This window comes from Bubalus bubalis, chromosome 5 (genome assembly GCF_019923935.1).
Source record: "Bubalus bubalis isolate 160015118507 breed Murrah chromosome 5, NDDB_SH_1, whole genome shotgun sequence".
Lineage (NCBI taxonomy): Eukaryota > Metazoa > Chordata > Mammalia > Artiodactyla > Bovidae > Bubalus > Bubalus bubalis.
This window is the reverse complement of record NC_059161.1, coordinates 104,930,175-104,949,500: the sequence shown is the minus strand read 5'-3', so window position 1 is coordinate 104,949,500 and position 19,326 is coordinate 104,930,175. Positions and strand designations below refer to the sequence as shown.

The 19,326-nt window shown below is 34.6% G+C and overlaps 1 protein-coding gene across 2 annotated transcripts in view; it reads left to right on the top strand.

Moving 5' to 3' along the window:
* The window catches only part of PRMT3 (protein arginine methyltransferase 3), a 129,701-nt gene extending 110,725 nt beyond the window's left edge, over positions 1 to 18,976 (top strand). For both annotated transcript variants that reach the window (XM_025286294.2, XM_025286293.2), the window contains 3 exons: positions 3,607 to 3,657; positions 3,829 to 3,916; positions 18,050 to 18,976. In XM_025286294.2, coding sequence (XP_025142079.2) covers positions 3,607 to 3,657; positions 3,829 to 3,916; positions 18,050 to 18,159 — 249 coding nt within the window. In that variant the 3' untranslated portion in view covers positions 18,160 to 18,976. The remainder of the gene's footprint in view (positions 1 to 3,606; positions 3,658 to 3,828; positions 3,917 to 18,049) is intronic.
* Positions 18,977 to 19,326: the final 350 nt, after the last annotated feature.

Sequence of the window (19,326 nt, the reverse complement as noted above, 5' to 3'; positions counted from 1 at the left end):
TACCATCTCAGTCACCAGGGAAGCCCTGGAAAATGTTATTTTTCTAGAATTACTAGCTGGGGAAAACTTGTCATTCTTTTTATTTAAATTAGTTTAGTTCCTTTTACATGTTAGATACTACCCTAGCCTTTGGGGTACAGAGAGGACTGATTTTTTTGAGAGTCACTAAGGGAAATAATCAGAGATAACAGCTGAAATGAATGCCTCTCCATGCAATACTATGGATTATTTAGCTCAAGTCCTATTAAAAATAACTTATCACAGTTCTTCATATTTGTGAGAAATGGATAGATAAACATGAAGAATATCGATATTCCAAATCTATCTGTTACTTTCAATAGCTTGGTCAGATCTTCCCAGATAGTTATATATTCACATTTGTGTAACACAGAATAAGTGCCCCAAACAAATATATATTATTTTTTTCACTTAATAGTATACCACAACTCTTTTTCCAAATCAGTAAGTACTTACTGTAGGTTTACTTTTGATGGCCAAATAGTATTCTATTATTTGTAGATTTTATGATTTAGTAACTGATTACCTGTTGTTGAAAATTTGGGCTAAAATTGACATAGTTAAATCTTTGCAAGCATACTTAGTAATTTCCTTAGAATAACTTTTTGAAGTTTTGAATTACTGGGTCAACCAGTATTACATTGTAAAAAATCTTAATTGAGTGAATGAAAACAGAAAAGTATACAAGTCATAAATAGTTTAATAAAATTACACAAAGTGATTTTTCCCTCATGTATATATACCCAGCGTTCAACTTAAGAAACAGAATACTACCAGAAACCCAGGAGCCCACCAGGGAATCCCTTCCAGTTTCTATCCTTGTTGCAAGGGTAACTCCTCTTCTGACTTGTAACACTATGAATTAGGTTTGCTATTTTTGGATTTCTGTATATAAACTGAGTCGTATCATGTGTGCTATTTTGCATCTGATTTCTTTGTAATATGTATTAGTTATTTTCCCTAGAAAAGTTATTTCATTTTATTTTCCCAGCATGAATGCTTCTTTCTCCACTAGCTGTGAATACTGCCATTTAAAAAACACAGTCAAGGAAAATTGTATCCAGTTGTCTTAATTTACCTATTTTTTTCTAAGTAGGTGAAACAGTTTTTTTTAACATGTCTATTAATCATTTGTTTTTCTTTTGTGAATCTCTTGCTTTGTCTTTTGTTAGCTTCTTTTGATACATTGCTGTCTTGCTAATTTGTACTAGCTTAATATACAAAGAACAGTGACCCTTTGTTATATGTGTGGCAAATATTCTCCGATCTCTTGCTTATCTTTTAGTTTTGATTCTAAAATTTAAATATTTCTTATATTAAGTTTCTGCCTTGTGTATGATGTTTAAGAGCCTTCTTTATTTGCAGACTTTATAGACATTATTTATTGTTTAGATTTCATTCTACCTCCTACCCTCCAGCCCCTGCACTGATCTTTGTGCTTATGTGTGCTTACATTGAAAACCCCACCAGATGATGATATAATTTGTGCCTTAAATAATCATAGGTATCAAATTCAGAGGGGATTATAGTTACCCAACTATTTATCATTTCTTTTGTTTTCTTATTTTTGATATTTCAGGTTTCCTTCCAATATTATTGCCTGTCAGCCTAAAGAACTTCCTTTAAAATGTCTTCTAAAAAGCCTGTTGGCAATGGATTCTGTAATTTTCCTTCACTTGGAAATATTTTTATCCTTCATTCTCTAAAGGATGTTTTTCCTGGATATAGAATTTTTAAAGTGGTTTTTTTTTTCCCCCTCCTGTTCCATCATATTTTTCTTTTCAGTCTGGACCTCCAGTCAGATGTCTGTTAATTCCATAGGTCCCCGAGTCTCTGGGCATTTTATTTCAATCTTTTCCCCTTGTTTTTAAAAATTGGTTCATTTCTATTGGTTTCACTTCAAATTCAGACTTTTCCCCCTGTATCTTCTCCATTCTACAATTGATCCTAGGAAGTTTTTTGTTTCAGTTAATTGTGTTTTTCAGTTCTGAAATTCCCTTTAGGTTCTCTTTTTGTCGTTTCTGTTTCTCCACTGAGAATCTCTCTTTTGATTTATTTCAGTGTGTCTCTGCTGTGGCTTTGCTGTTAACTCATACCAACATAGTTATAGTTTCTGCTTTAAGTCTTTGTCTGATAGTCCAGCATCTGGGTCATCTCAGCACTGACATCTGTTGACTGTCTTTCCTCTTGACAGTTGGTTCCATTTTCCTGGACTTTGTATGCTGAGTAGTATTAGATTGTATCCTGGGTATCGTGGACTCTTTGCTGACTTATCATCATCTGGACCTTATTGATGTTTGATGTTAACAGGCGATCAGTGCAGTTAAAGTCAGGACATAAGTTCTGTCAGCAGTGTCTCAGCAGATAGTGGTTCAAACCTCATTTCTGCTCTCTAAGAGTGTGCTGTTCTTTCTGTTTTGGGGTTCTCTCCTGCAGGAACACAGTTTAGGAATTGGTCTGAGACCAATGTTTTTTTCTGTTTGACAGAATTATAAATAGTATTTTGATTCTCTCTTGGTATCTGAAGCATAATGAACCTCAAGGTTAAATACTGAATTTGGTTTGGGCCCAATCTGCATTAACCCTGTGGAATCGGTAAAACTCCACGTTTTTAACAAAAGCAGGAAAGTACACAAATCAGCTTTATATGACTTTCTGATAATCAGTTTCTAATTTTTAACACTTTATAAGCTTTATTTAATGCCAGTTTTAAAATAGGTTGAGTCAAGCCTGTCCCACTAGTGAAAGAAAAAGAAATGATCATTTAAATTTTAAACAAAAAGACATTAAAATTTATATTTGATTAACATATTAATTTCTTCTAGCAGCCTTTTATACAATTACAGTGAACCTTAGAGTTACATCAGATTTCTTCTTTGTGTGTATACCTAAAACATAAGTTTTATTTGAATGATGTAATTTTTATTTTCCGAAACCAAATATGTAATATTTTAAAATTTCATTTATCTCATCATAAAAATAATCATACTACTTTAAAATTGGATGAATTAAATCAGAAGAAAAATGAAACGAACTGGGTTTGTACAAAAGAGTATGTGTCAGTTATTTATTTCTGTGTATCAGACCACTCCAAAACTTAGTGTCTTGACGTCAAAATCATGTAGATTTATTTGTCTGTGTTTCTATTCTGGATTGTTCTGCTGGTCTAGTTCAATACTAGTTCTCCTGGTCTCTCCTGGGCTGTCTCACACTGCTGCGGCTGTATGGGGACTTGACTTACATGGCAGCATCTCAGTGGGGGAGTCTGGATGGGTAAGGGGCCGGATGAGCCTCGCTCCATGTAGATTCTCACTTTTCAGTGGTCCAGCACTGTCATTTCTTTAATTGAACACATATTGAGTATCTGATTAGCCTTATTATCTTGTTTATATGGGGAAAAGCCAAGTTACATTACTTTATTTTTATTTATAACATCTTTTCTAGAGAAAATAGTGACCTGCCATTTGTTTAAGAGTGTCTGATCTTTGAAATGGTTTCTTACTTGCCTTGACTTAAAAGACCATGAAATCAATTGTCACATGATTTGTTTAATAATTATTTATATTACTTCTTTTTTAAAAAAAACAGGCAATTGCTGGCTACTTCGATATATATTTTGAGAAGAATTGCCACAACAAGGTAAGTATTTCATAACTAGGCAAGTATTTTATCTTTGTGCCCCAAGGTATTTGATCATAAGCATTTTGCTTTTGTAAGTAGTTGGAGCTTGTATTTGATGTAGTAAATTAATGTACCGTGATATTAAAAATCTTGTACTTCATCAGACATTTTTGAACTCTACCAATGCAGGTTGTGTTTTCTACGGGCCCACTGAGCACCAAAACACACTGGAAGCAAACAATATTTCTATTGGAAAAGCCATTTTCAGTTAAAGCAGGTAAGAAAGGGGGGCGGGTGTCTTATTCATTCTGAAATAAACAGTATTCATCCATTCTACAACCACTTTTCCTGTGCCCACTGTATTTGAAGCAATATAGCATACTAAGGTAAGTAGTTCTTAGAGTTTACCATGTACATAAAGTTTAGGTGGCATATCATTTCATTAAAGAAGTAAGTTAAAACTTTTATTTGAATCTAATGTCTGCCAGTTACAATGTATGTGCCATTATGTAGCTCTTATGTTGAGTACTACAGAGTAATTGAGAAAATTTTTCGTTAAGCATTATCTAGTATATACTAAGTTGAAACTATAACTAAAAGAAAATATTTTAATTTCCCAAGTGACTAAACAGAAATATTACCAATAGAAGTAAAGTGTAAATTAAAAGAGAATGTCATTCAGTAGTTATTATATTCAAAATATATTTGTTTAGAATGCTCTCCACTGGGTCCACCTCCTCACATCTAGCCTAGTGTTTAAAGACTGATCTGATGCTGCATTCCTTTGTCTTACATCTTGTTGATTGTTCACTTACATGAGCACCTATAGTTCTTATGTATCTACACATTTAACACCAAAAGTTAGAATTTGATTATGGACTCTTTTTTTTTTTAACTGCTTGTTACATGTATGTCTTGTCCCATCTTCACTGAAAGCCTCTTGACTGTGGGAAAACGGAATGCACACCAAACTTCAGTGCACAGATACTCAACATCAGATTATTTGTGTGTCTCTTAAAAGCAACATTGAGCAAAGATTTGCAGAAGGATTTCTAAAATATATGATTTTGATTTATATGAAGTTTTAAAAACATGTAAAACAACAGTCTATACACGCACATAGTAAATTAAGAAGCAGCACTTATGATAACCACTGAATTCATCGATGTGGTCACCTCTAGAGAAGGATAGAAATAAGATTGCAGAAAGGGGCTTTAGTGCCATATATCTGAACTATTTCTTTGAAAAACTGAAGGAACTGTGCAGAATGTCAAGATGTGACAAAACTGAGGAAGTGGTTGTTATATCATTCTCCATGTTTAAAATATTTCATAAAATTGTAATGTTTTTATTTCACTATTGAAGTGTAAAGGAATTTAGTAGATGCAAATAAACACCATTAGAGTAAAGCAGCGCTGTGTTGTCATTCTTTCACTTTGAGGTTGTAATGCTATGGAAATAAAACTTTGATGGTGTCATTTTCTCTTTCTCTGGAAAGCTATAGCACAGCAAAACTGAAATGAAGCAAAGACATCTTCATTTATGTTTCTTTGCTTTTTTTTTTAACTCTTATATTTGGATTAACTTTGGGAAAATTGAAAATACTGCTTTTTCCCTCGCTGTGACCATTTGTTGTCTTACTACTAGAATTCTAAAGGCAATACTAATTCTTTCATGTTTTAATCTTGAGAGAGATTTAAGATAGCCTTTGAATTTTCTCCTACCTAATTGCAACACAATATTATTTATACCTAGTGAAAATTTGAAATCCCAACTATTCTTTACACAGTAATCCTTCGAGTAATTGATTTCTCAGAATACTGTGTAGAAGATATATAATTCTAATGTTGCCCTGTGGCACCATCTACATTCTATATTTCTTTTATTGCCATTGTGTGTACTTACATTTAAATAGTAAGTCCAATAGGCTCCCCTAAAACAGTACAACCAGAGGAAAGTTTGTGAAAACAAAATTTCAAAGAAAGGAGAAAAAATAGTCATTCTCAGTTATAAGAATTTTTTTTTACTCTACTAATCATTAGCCTCTGATGGTATTACTGATAAATAGAAGCCAGAAGCTGTGGGGCAGAGTATTGGGATAGAAGCTAGTCAGAAAAAAGAGCTCTAGGGACCTCTGTATCAATATCGAACATGTTGATAATTGTATTAAATATAAATGGTCCATACATCTAGAAGATAAAATTTCATTCAGTGCTAAAAAAAAATGAACTATCAACCTGTGAAAATACATGGAGGAATCTTAAACCCATATTCCTGAGTGAAAGAAGCCACCCACTTAAAGAAATAACACCAACTCGACACAGTCTCTTCCAGAAAAAAGAAAAGGACTGATTTTATGAGGGTAGTATTTCTTTGATATCAAAAATTAGACAAAGATAGTACAAGAAAATTAAACTATAAACCAGTGTCCCTCATGAATAAATCCTCAACAAATAGTAGCAAAATGAATCCAGTGATGTGTAGAAAATACACTGTGACCAAATGGGTTTTATTCCAAGAATTCAAGGCTGATTTCATTAGACTGCTAGCAGTCTAAAGAAGAAAAGCTTCATGATCGTATCAGTGGATGCAGAAAAAAAAAAAGTTTGACAAAATGTAGTATCAATTCATGACAAATACAGCAAACTAGAAACAAAAGAGAGCTTCATCATCCTGACAGAAGGCATCCATACAGGCATCCATACAGCCTATCGCTAGCATCATGCTGAATAAAGAAAGACTAAATTTGAGATAAGGCAGTGGTGTCTACTTGCTCCACTCCTACACTGTTTTTTTTCCTTAGAATTTATTTTAATTGGAGGGTAATTAATGTACAGTATTGTGATGGTTTTTTCCATGTATCAGTATGAATTGGCCATAGGTAGTACATGTGTTCCCTCCATCCTGAACCCCCTCCTGCCTCCCTCCCTACCCTATCCCTCTAGGTTGTCACAGAGCACCAGTTTTGGGTGCCCTGCTTCATGCATCAAACTCGCACTGGTTGTCTGTTTTACATATGACAGTGTATATGTTTGAATGGTATTCTCTCAAATCATCCCACCTTCTCCTTTTCCCACTGAGTCCAAAAGTCTCTTCTTTACATCTGGGTCTCCTTTGCTACCGTTTATGTAGGATCATTGGTACCATCTTTCTAGATTCAATATATATGCATTAATATGCAGTATTTGTCTTTCTCTTTCTGACTTACTTCACTCTGTATAATAGGCTCTAGGTTCATCCACCTTGTTAGAACTGACTCAAATGCATTCCTTTTTATAAAGGCTGAATAATATTCTGTTGTATATATATACCACAACTTCCTTATCCATTCATCTGCTGATGGACATTAGGTTGCTTCCATATCCTAGCTGTTGTAAATGGTGCTGCATTGAACGTTCAGGTACATGTGTCTTTTTCAGTTATGGTTTCCTTAGAGTATATGCCCAGAAATGGAATTGCTGGGTCATATGGTAGTTTTATTCCTAGTTTTTTAAGGAATGTTCCTACTGTTCTCCATAGTGGTTGTATCAGTTTGCATTCCCACCAACAGTGTAACAAGGTTCCCTTTTCTCCACACCCTCTCCAGCATTTATTTGTAGACTTTTTGATGATGGCCATTCTGACTGGTGTGAGATGATACCTCATTGTGGTTTTGATTTGCATTTCTCTAATAATAAGTGATGTTGAGCATCTTTTCATTTGTTTATTAGCCTAAGCAAAAATTAGACAAAGATGGTACAAGAAAATGAAACTACAGACCAATGTCCCTCGCGAATAAATCCTCAACAAAATAGTAGCAAATTGAATCCAGTGATGTGTAACAAGAAAATACACTGTGACCACAGTGTGTATGTCTGCACTCCTGCACTCTTAAACTGGAAGTGTTATTAGCCAGTGCAATAAGAAATGAAAAAGAATTAAAAAGCATTGGGAAGGAAGAAATAAAGCTGTTATTATTTATGGATAATGTATACATAGAAAATTCTAGGAAATCTACCAAAAAAAAAAAAAAAATACAGAGCTAGTAAGTGAATTTAGCAAGAGAGAAATTACTGTGCTGATTCTAAAGTTTATATATAAATGATCTAGACTATTGTAGCCAAACAATTTTAAGTACCATATTGTACTTCTTACACTATGTAAATTCTGAACTGAAAAATTATATTAACACAAGCAGTATAGTGTTGACATATAAAAGATGGATATATAGATTAATACACTGATAGAAAATCCAAAAATAGCCTCATTTTTGTATAGTCAATTAAGTTTTTTCAAAGGGCCAGTATAAATTTAATTGGAAAAGGATAGTCTTCTCAGAAAATTGTGTTAGAACAACTGAATATTCATAAAGGAAAATAATGACTCTTCTTATCTGACACCAAATATATAAAAACTGACTTTACATGAATAATAGACATAAAAGCTTACAACTGTGAAATTTCTAGATAACATAAGACAGCATCTTGACACTTGAGGTAGGTGAAAGTTTACAAAAGTGAAATATTAAGTAAAACTCATTGTACTGCAATTTTACGTGTTACAGTTTTATTATATATAAACTACACCTTAATAAAGTTAAGGTGAGGGTGCGATGATTTGAGAGAAAAGCAGTGAAACATGTATATTATCATATCTGAAATAGGTCGACGGTCCAGGTTTGATGCATAATACAGGGTGCTCAGGGCTGGTGCACTGGGACGACCCTGAGGGATGGGATGGGGAGGGAGGTGGGAAGAGGGTTCAGAATGGGAAATACATGTATACCCATGGCTGATTCATGTCAATGTATGGCAAAAACCACTACAATATTGTAATTAGCCTCCATTAAAATTAATTAATTTAAAATTTAAAAAAAAGCCCTCACTGGACCCTCAGTATATCCAGGATCAAATCCAGATTCTTTCCATGACCCTTTACAGTCTGACCATTTTTCATTGTTTCCAGCCCTGACCTGTCAGAACCGTGCAGAAGCCCATCATACGCTCCAGCTGTACTGCTCATTTTTTAGCTAGTTTTCCTATCTTTTCTTCCTCATTGCCTTTATCTGAGATACTTTTCTACCTAGGAAACTACTTTGACCTCTTTCACTTGATGAATTACACTTTTCGCTTTATAACCCAGCTTATTTCTGTACATCTTTCCTCATTGTCTTAAAAAGTTAACTGTTCTGTTATTTTTTTCTCCCAGATCAATTCATACGTATATCTGTGTTATAACATACCAGTGTGCTCTGATAAGGGGTTCTCGTAGATGAGTTATTTGCCCCTCTCACTTCTTTTTTATCTGGTGCAGTATTTGGCATGTCATAAATACCCTCCTGAATGAATGAATAAGTACAGTAATATGCATTGTCATTGAAATATAACTTCCTTTCATCACCGTGGGTGACACATGCCAGGGGCATTTATCTAGTTGCTGTATTGGGTTGCCCCATTTTGTCAACTCTGATGTTCTCTGAAATTGTGGCATGGCTGAGGAGAGTATTGTTGAGTTGAAAAATAGCTTGAGTCAAAGACTATTTTTTGACTTAATATGGTGTACAATTTTTAGATAAAATTAAATAAAGCCAAGTGTCTAATCATGACAATTTGCTCTTGTGCATAAAGTTTATTTTACTGTCCAGACAGTAATGTGACAAAATTTTTTTAACAAAATATTGTGAACATACCTATACAGTTATTCCACCCAGCTTGTGTGTGTGTGTGTATGTGTACATATTAATATTTTGAATAATGATAAGTCTTTTTTTGGTAATGGTAAATCTACCATTGGACTTCCCTGGCAGCTCAGTGGTAAAGAATCCACCTGACAATGCAGAAGACATGGGTTTGATCCCTGTGTTGGGAAGGTCCCTTGGAAAAGGAAATGGCAACCCACTCCAGTATTCTTGCCTGGGAAATCCCATGGACAGTGGAGTCTGGCAGGCTGTAGTCTGTGGGGTCACAAAGAGTTGAACACAACTTATCTACTAAACAACAACAAAATCTACCGTTGGGGGCAGACAGGATATTTGGAAAGCAAAGAAAAAGACAGTGTGAATAGGAAATTTCTCAGAATAGGAATTTTACACTTGACCAAAAGCACAAGGTAACTATAAGATGATGAACCTAATATGTTTTTGCTTTGGTTTGGGATTTTGTCTGTTGTTGTTACTGTTATTTTCACAACATAGTTCTAACAATAGTTTCCAAAGAAATACTGTACAACATTTGAGCATTTCCAGCACTGTGGGAGTTAAGAGACTAGCCTCCCAGAATGAATACTTTTAAAGGATTTAAAGGTCAGTTTTAAAGTTTAAATTCAGAGTGTTTTTTTTCCCCCTTTTTCTTTAAAAAATAATGTATAATTTTATTGTACAAACTTATGTGACAGTATTTATTTTAAAGATCCAGATTTTTTTTTCTTGTGGTTTGGCTTTGAAAAATATTATTAAAATCATACTGTTTAGATCTCTTTATATGTTATTCAGTTCAGTCGCTTCTATGTTATTAGTAAGCTTTTATGTGGTGGAGCATCCTTTTTTTTTTTTTTTTTTTTTTTCTTTTCATTTTTTTAACTCGAAGCTTTGGTAGTGATAATACTGATTTTTATTTATCCCCCTTGTGGGGAATGAAATTTTATTGCTCTGGAAGAAACTAATTTGAAAAAACCACTAGGACCAAATTGAAATGAAATCAATTTTGTTCTTGATTGAACTGCAGTGCTGCTTTGTGATATACTAATAGCCGTCTGCTGATGATAAAAACAAGGTGATACAGCTCAGCTGCATAGAGACTGTCCTTTGCAGCTCTCACCAGTTTACACACTTAACAACATTAGTCATTTTATATCTATTTGACACTGATTAATTACTCCTATCTCCACTGCATTATAGCTGTTACCTTGGCACTTTAGCCAGGCTTGAACAATTGAAGTGGGTGCAGCAGTGTGAACTGTGTATTTATTACTGTGACCCTTCATGCTGTATAATTAACTTAAATAAGTATTGTTTTACATCTCCATTTTGAAATTAAGCTTACAAAATAACTATTACAGCAAGAGTTATTTTGCTTGTATTTTGTTTTAAAACATGAAAATTACAATATCAGCTTATAAGACAGTGTTAAGACTTTTTAATTACTCAAATATTTTATTTAATATTGATGCTGAAAATTTTTTCTTCTGTGAAAATTTAACAAAATTATCTGCTATTCATGCATCTTGAGCTGTATTTTAAGTTAAGGGATACATAAACCTCTTAAATACATTCTTCTTTTTAAACATATTTTTTAAACTTGAAATGCAGTATTTGATAACCTGCTTTATAGGCACCAGAGAACATTTGCATTTTGACCCTACACTAAGGATCAAATAGGACATTTATAAACAAGCGAACTTAACATTTTTAACATGTCTAAAGCCGCTTAAAGAGCAACTACCCTTAGGGCACATCAACAAGAAAATCACTGAGTTAAATAAAATGCTCAAAGAATCTTTTTAGATGGTGGTTAAACATTTGAGATAATAGCATCACTACTGATAATCACCAAAATGCAAATCAGAGCAGTCAGATACTGGTTGTTGTTTGTTACTGGTTTCTTTCATTCTTTTTCTGTTGTGGTTGGATTCTAACAGCCAAATTTTGGTAAAGATGGCTGGAATGTAAAAATTGAACACATTTTATGCCTTTTTAAAGTATCTTGCTTTATAGAATTTGTTTCATTTTTGTATAAACAAATCATCAACCTTTTCCTTTTGGTTTCTAACTTTTTTTCCATACTAAGAAATACTGTGTTATTATATTTATACATTTCTTTTGACTCCTTTCGTTCCTCAGTGATGTAAAATGCCCCAATTAGAATGTACTGAATCTCTATAATGAATCTTTATTCCATTTATCTATGAGTTTATTCCTAAGCCATCACATTTTTAAAAATTATTTTTTTTAATTATATTTACATACAGTAAATATATTTAAATTAAATTATATTTACATACAGTAAAGATTTACGCATTTTATTTATACAGTTTAATAAATTTTGGCAAATGTATGTTCCACTCTATTCAGTTCAGTTCAGTGACCCCATGAACCGCAGCACGCCAGGCCTCCCTGTCCATCACCAACTCCCAGAGTTCACCGAAACCCATGTCCTTTGTGTCGGTGATGCCATCCAGCCATCTCATCCTCTGTCATCCCCTTCTCCTCCTGCCCTCAATCTTTCCCAGCATCAGAGTCTTTTCAAATGAATCAGCTCTCCTCATCAGGTGGCCAAAGTATTTAAGTTTCAGCTTCAACATCAGTCCCTCCAATGAACACCCAGGACTGATTTCCTTTAGGATGGACTGGTTGGATCTCCTTGCAGTCCAAGGAACTCTCAAGAGTATTCTCCAACACCACAGTTCAAAAGCATCAATTCTTCAGCGCTCAGCTTTTTTATTGTCCAATTCTCACATCCATATTTAACTACTGGAAAAACCATAGCCTTGACTAGACGGACCTTTGTTGGCAAAGTAATGTCTCTGCTTTTTAATATGCTGTCTAGGTTGGTCATAACTTTCCTTCCAAGGAGCAAGCATCTTTTAATTTCATGGCTGCAGTCACCATTTGCAGGGATTTTGGAGCCCAAAAAATAGTCAGCCATAGTTTCCTCTGTTTCCCTATCTATTTGCCATGAAGTGATGGGACCAGATGCCATGATCTTTGTTTTCTGAATATTGAGCTTTAAGCCAACTTTTTCACTCTTTCACTTTCATCAAGAGGCTCTTTAGTTCCTCTTCACTTTCTGCCATAAGGGTGGTGTCATCTGCATATCTGAGGTTATTGATATTTCTCTCGGCAATCTTGATGCCAGCTTGTGCTTCTTCCAGCCCAGCGTTTCTCATGATGTACTCTGCATATAAGTTAAATAAGCAGGGTGACAATGTACAGCCTTGACGTACTCCTTTTCCTATTTGGAACCAGTCTGTTGTTCCATGTCCAGTTCTAACTGTTGCTTCCTGACCTGTATACAGGTTTCTCAAGAGGCAGGTCAGGTGGTCTGGTATTCCCATGTCTTTCAAGATATAGAATATTTACTTCACCCTAAAAAGTTTCCTTGTTGATCCCTTGTGCAGTTAGTCATCCCCATCTTCAGTTTTCAGACTGGACAACCATTGATCTGCTTTCTGTCACTACGTATTATATTACTATTAATAATAGTAAGGCATTAGTATTCTTTTAGAATTTTATATCAAAGTTACTATACAGAACATACTCCAGCTTTGCTTTTAGCATATTTTAAAGTGCATCTGTGAATCAGTAATTTGTTCCTTTTTATTGCCAAGTAGTGTTCCTTTGTATGGACTTACTGTAATGTGCATAGGCTTTCACTTGCTGATAGACTTTTGGATTGTTTTCAGTCAGGCACCATTATGGATAAAATTAATATGAACATTTTTGTAAAAGTTTTTGTGTGGACATATGTTTTCATTTCTCCTAGGCAGATACGTAGGAGTAGAATTATTAGGTCTTATGATAAATACTTCATAAGAAGCTGGCAAACTTTTTCACAATGACTGTACTATTCAAGGTTCCTACACTGTTGTGGGTTTGTTTGCTCCACATCTTTGTCAACACTTATATAAAAGGGCAGTCATTTTAATATGTTTTAATATGTCATTGTGTTACAAGTGTATGTGGTGACAGCTGTGTTTTTAATTTGCTTTTACCTCATGACTAATGATGTTGGGCATCTTTTCATATGTTCATTGGTCATTTGTATGTCTTCTTTGGTGAGGTTTCTTTTAAGATATTTTGCTCAATTTTGGTTGGGTTGTCATCTTACTGGGTTATAAGAATCTTAATAAGGTAAAAGTTGTTTGTCCGATATATGCATTGCTGATATTTATGTCTCAATCCTAGTTTTTCCTTTCATTTTCTTAAGGTCTTTTGAACTTTGTGCTATTGTGGCCTAAGTGAAGAAATCTTTGCTACTCTAACATCACAGCTTTTCCTATACGGTTCTTCTAAAAGCTTTATATTTTTGCCTGTACATTTAGGATTATAAACAATTTCATGTTGATTTTAAAAGTAATATTCATCTTTTTCCAAATTTATATTAGGTGGTTTCATCATCATTTTTTGAAAAGACTTTTCTTTTCCCATTTAATTACCTTGGCTCTTTTGTCAGAAATTAACTAACAATGTATGCATGTCTGTTTCTGAACTTTGTTTCCTTGATCTATGTGTCTTTTCTTACGCCAGTAAGACACTGTAAGATGATATAAATCCTCCTGCTTTATTCTGTTCTCTCACTATTCTGGGCTCTTTAAATTTGCATATGCGTTTTAAAGTCAACTTAAATTCTGCCCAAATAAAACAGTCCTGCTGGGATTTTGATTGAGACCGTGTTGAATCTATAGATTAGTTTGGGGAGAATTAACATCTTAAAACAGTATTGAGTGTCATCCACAAACAATATGTCTCATTTACTTAGATCATCTTCAGCAGTGTTTCATAATTTGATATAAATAAATGATGCGTATATGTTGTTACATTTATCTCAAGAATTATATGTTTTTTCAATGCTATTATAAATGCTATTGTTATTTCAGTTTCTAATTCTTCATTGCTCATGTATAGAAATGCAGTTATGTCCTGAGATTGCTAAACATTCTGAGAGTTTTAGTAGCTGTTTTCCTTTTTTTTTTTTGCATAGTGCTTAAGAATTTTTTATGTGTAAGACCATATGGTCTGCAAATAGACCATTTTACCATTTTTTCCCCCAGTCTATATTTTTTTTCTTCCTCTGCATCTTAATGCCCTGACCAGGACATCCAATAGAATACTAATTAGAGGCAGTCAGAATGAAGATCCTTACTTCAGTCCCAGTCTTAGGAAGAAACCTTTCAGTTTTTCACAGTTAATAATGATGTTATCTATAGTTTCTCATTGATTTTCTTTATCAGGTTAAAGAAGTTTCCTTCTATTCCTAGCTTGCTGAAAGTTGTTCGAAATTAACTTTGTCAGAGGCTTGGCAACCCACTCCAGTGTTGCCTGGCAAATCCCATGGACGGAGGAGCCTGGTAGGCCGCAGTCCATGGGGTCACTAGGAGTCGGACACAACTGAGCGACTTCACTTTCACTTGTCACTTTCCTGCATTGGAGAAGGAAATGGCAACCCACTCCAGTGTTCTTGCCTGGAGAATCCCAGGGACGGGGGAGCCTGGTGGGCTACTGTCTTTGGGGTCTCTCTGAGTTGGACACGACTGAAGCGACTTAGCAGCAGCAGCAGAGGCTTTTTCTACATTTGTGTGACACAATCATGTTTTTTCTCTTTTGTTCAAAGAATTTTTGAATCTTTGTTCATGAGGAATATATATCTCTGTAGTTTTCTTCAAATAACTTTATCTAATTTTGGTATAAGGGTAATGCTGCCCTTAAAAGATGAACTGAGGAGTATTCCTTCCTCTGTTTTTTATACATTTGTTATTATTTTTCCTTAACTGTTGGATACAGTTACCCCAGTGAAGACATTTGTGTCTGTCTGCTTTTCTAATATAAGCATTTAAAGTTAACGGTTTTTCATCTAAGCAGTGTTGTAGTTATAGGCCACCTATTTTTATATGTTGGTTTCATAATCATTCAAATCAAAATGTCATCTAATTTTCTTCTTGATTTTTATTTTGATTTATGAAATTTTTTTTTTCACCACATGGCATGTGGTATTTTAGTTCACTGACTAGGGATTGAACCTGCACCCCATGTAGTAGAAGCATGGAGTCTTACCCACTGGACCACCAGGGAGGTCCCTGATTTATGGAATATTTAGAAATCTGTTGTTTAATTTCTAAATATTTTGGGATTTACTGATTTTTACTTTCATTCTGTTTTGGTCAGAGAACATAATCTATATGATGTCTGTATGTTTAAATGTATAAAGATCTGTATCTATTAAATAAGTTTTCAAAAGGAAAAAACATCTTTTATTTACCAGATATTTACTATAGTCGAGCACCGGTTTATTCCTTTGTGTAGATTCAGGTATCTTTTTGGTGTCATTTTCCTCCTGTCTAAAGAACTTCCTTTAACATTTCTTATAGTGCAGGCCTCCCGGAAAAGAATGCTTTTGTTTCTTTGAAAAAATAAATAAATAAATAAAAACTTGTTCTTAGTTTTCATTTTTTTTTAAGGATTTTTGCTCGATATCAAATTCTTAATAGGTTTTCTTTCATCACTTCAGAAATATGTCTAGCTGATAAAAATTTTGAGGTTGCTCTTTTTTCTCTTATACGTAATATCTTCATTTTCCCCCTCTGGAAGTTTTAACGATTATTGTTTTTATCACTGGTTTTCAGGAATTTAATTAAGATATGCCTAAATGTGTTTTTGTTATTACTGTAACTTTTTTTTTCCTGCTCATAAGCCTCATTTTGCAGCTATTTAAAAATCTAGACATTTTAAATGAATGTCAGACACAAGAAATACTGTTTTGCTGAATGTTTGCATTTTGGTTATTTTCTTTTAAAAGCATTGAAGTTTGCTTAGGCAGACATTTAAGTTATTTAAAGATTACCTTGATCTTTACCAAAAAAAAAATGTTTTAAAGCTTTGTTAAGGAGCATTGGTGTTGACTTTACTCTTAAGGTGGTTTAACACTAAACTGTAACCTGGAGTCTCTAGTGAATCATCCTAAGTGTTCAGCAGTCTTCTATTCTAGCTGCTTGAGTCCTTAGATAATTTATCCCTTTCTTGTTGTTCATTCATTCATTCAGTCATGTCCGACTCTTTGCGACCCCGTGGGCTGCAGCTCACCATGCTTCCCTGACCTTTGCTATCTCCTGAAGTTTGCTCAAACTCGTATCCATTGAGTCAGTGATGCCATCCAACCATCTCATCCTCTATCGCCCCCTTCTCCTCCTGCCATCAATCTTTCCCAGCATCAGGGTGTTTTCCAAGGAGTCAGTCCTTTGCATCAGGTGGCCAAAGTATTGGAGCTTCAGCATCAGTCCTTCCAATCAGTGTTCAGGATTAATTTCCTTTAGGATTGACTGGTTTGTTCTCCTTGCAGTCCAAGGGACTCTCAAGAGTCTTCTCCAGCACCACAATTCAAAAGCATCAATTCTTCAACACTCAGCCTTTATGGTCCAACTCTCACATCCATACATGACTACTGGAAAAACCATAGCTTTGACCTTAGGGACCTTTGTTGGCAAAGTAATATCTCTGCTTTTTGATACACTGTCTAGGTTTGTTATAGCTTTTCTTCCAAGGAGCAAGCGTTTTTTAATTTCATGGGTGCATTCACCATCCACAGTGATTGGAGTCCAAAAAAATAAAGTCTGACACTGCTTCCATTCTTTCCCCATCTATTTGACATGAAGTGATGGGACCAGATACCATGATCTTCATTTTTTGAATGTTGAGTTTTAAGGCAGCTTTTTCACACTTTTCTTTCACTTTCATCAAGCGGCTCTTTAGTTCCTCTTTGCTTTCTGCCATAAGAGTGGTGTCATCTGCATATCTGAGGTTGTTGATATTTCTCCCGGCAATCTTTGCCAGCTTGTGCTTCATCCAGCCCTGCATTTCACATAATGTACTCTGCAAGTAAGTGATATAAGTGACAATATGTAGCCTTGACGTACTCCTTTCCCAATTTTGAACCGGTCCATTGTTCCATGTCTAACTGTTGCTTCTTGACCTGCATCAGGTTTCTCAGGAGGCAGTTATGGTGGTGTGGTATTCGCATCTCTTTAAGAATTTCCAGGTTATGACTGTGGTCCACACAGTCAAAGGCTTTAGTATAGTCAGTGAAGCAGAAGTAGATATTTTTCTGGAATTCTCTTGCATTTTCTGTGATCCAACGGATGTTGGCAATTGATCTGTCGTTCCTCTGCCTTTTCTAAATCCAGATTGTACATCTAGATAATACTCAGTTCACATACTGTTGAAGCCTAGCTTGAAGGATTTTGAGCATTACCTTGCTATCATGTGAATTAATTCTTGTGAAACCTTGCCTTTTACTGCCTTCCAACCATCCCCAGTCCTCTGTGCCAGCATACCCTATTAGACCTCTTGCATAATTGTCAGTACCTCTATTTTCTTCTCCGTGAACTGTGAACACTTTGAGGTCAGGGACCACGTCTTTTTTATAATAAGCCCAGGACATACCTCAGGGCCTCATATTGAGGAGTCCAGTAAACAGTCCCCAACCCTGCAGTGACTGCTGTAGTTATGCTTTTTCACAAGCATTTGACACCCATGCTAGCTAAGTTAGATCTGCTTTCTTCAAAAATTAAACATAAAATTGTCCTGAAATTTTTTAAGTTAAAAAAAAAGTGAAACATCTCACAACAAAAAATAAGAAGTATCAATTCTAAGTGTACCATGTTGCTTTTCTGCTGCACTGTATTCCTTGAATTCTGAAACCCAATTTTTGCCTTTCTTCTATAGGTGAAGCCTTGAAAGGAAAGATCACAGTACACAAGAATAAGAAAGATCCGCGTTCTCTCATTGTGACCCTCACATTGAACAATACAACTCAAACTTATGGTCTCCAGTAAAAAGGCTACAAATGCACCAACTAATCTGCAGCTTTTATGGTTGGGGAGGGGCGGGCAGTAGGGGAGGAAGCTTATGTGAACACATGGATGTTGAATCTTTGAATCTGGTAATTCAGCTACAGAGGGAACTGATCCTCGTGATCCACCTCTGGAATCACATTCTTGAAAGTCTAGTCAGTGAGATTTAACAAAATGTAATCCCTGCATTGAGTTCAGCTGTATTGAAAGTCATTCAAATTGGCCTAAATTTGGAACAGAGGTATAAACTTTTGTTGTTTTTAATAATTTTCTTACTATAAATTTTAAACACTAGTAATTGTTATTTGGATAATGTTTTATGAAACTAGTAACTGTACACAAGGTATTACACATTTTATTGAAAATTTCCTTTCTAAGAAATAGTTTTAATTGTATCTGCTAGAATATCAGGATATAATATAGAGCAAGTGTAAGGGACTAAAATGTGGAAGAGACCACACAAACTGTATTTGAAGACAGCTTAGTTGATTGTTGTATATAATTCTGTTCTCATTTTTTAATCTTCTTCTCTCTTTGCAAATATTCTTCAGTCATATAGTTGTCTATTACTGCCCAGGACATCTAATTTCAATACATTTGCCCTAGATTTAAAAAAAATTTTTAAAGATTGGGATAAATATGTATGTATTTACTAATAGTTTTTTTAAACTAGATTTATGTACAAAGTTAAACATGTAACTGTTAATATACTTTTATCACTTTATACAATTGTGTAATTTACAATTATTAACCCAGTTTGGAATACAGAAAACATTCAAATAAACATATACAACAGCCATTAGTATTATAAAGTGACATTTCCACATACCAAAGCCGTTTACAAAATTAGAAGCATTTACAACAAGTCTTAGCAAAGGAATCGTTTTTAAGAAAATAGGAATTTTAAGGCGAGGGGATCACATGGTTCATTTCCATTCATCAGCTGGTTCATTTTCACAACAACACACATACAAAGCAGCATAGCGTTGTGTTGAGAAGCATGAATTCTGGAGCCAGTTCAAGCCTTGCCTGCAGCTCTTAACTTGCTGTGTAATCCTATGTTCCTTAACCTCTCTCTCCCTCCATAAATGTGCCAGTTCATGAGCTGATACATTTCAACTACTGAAATGTATACATTTCAACAGCTTG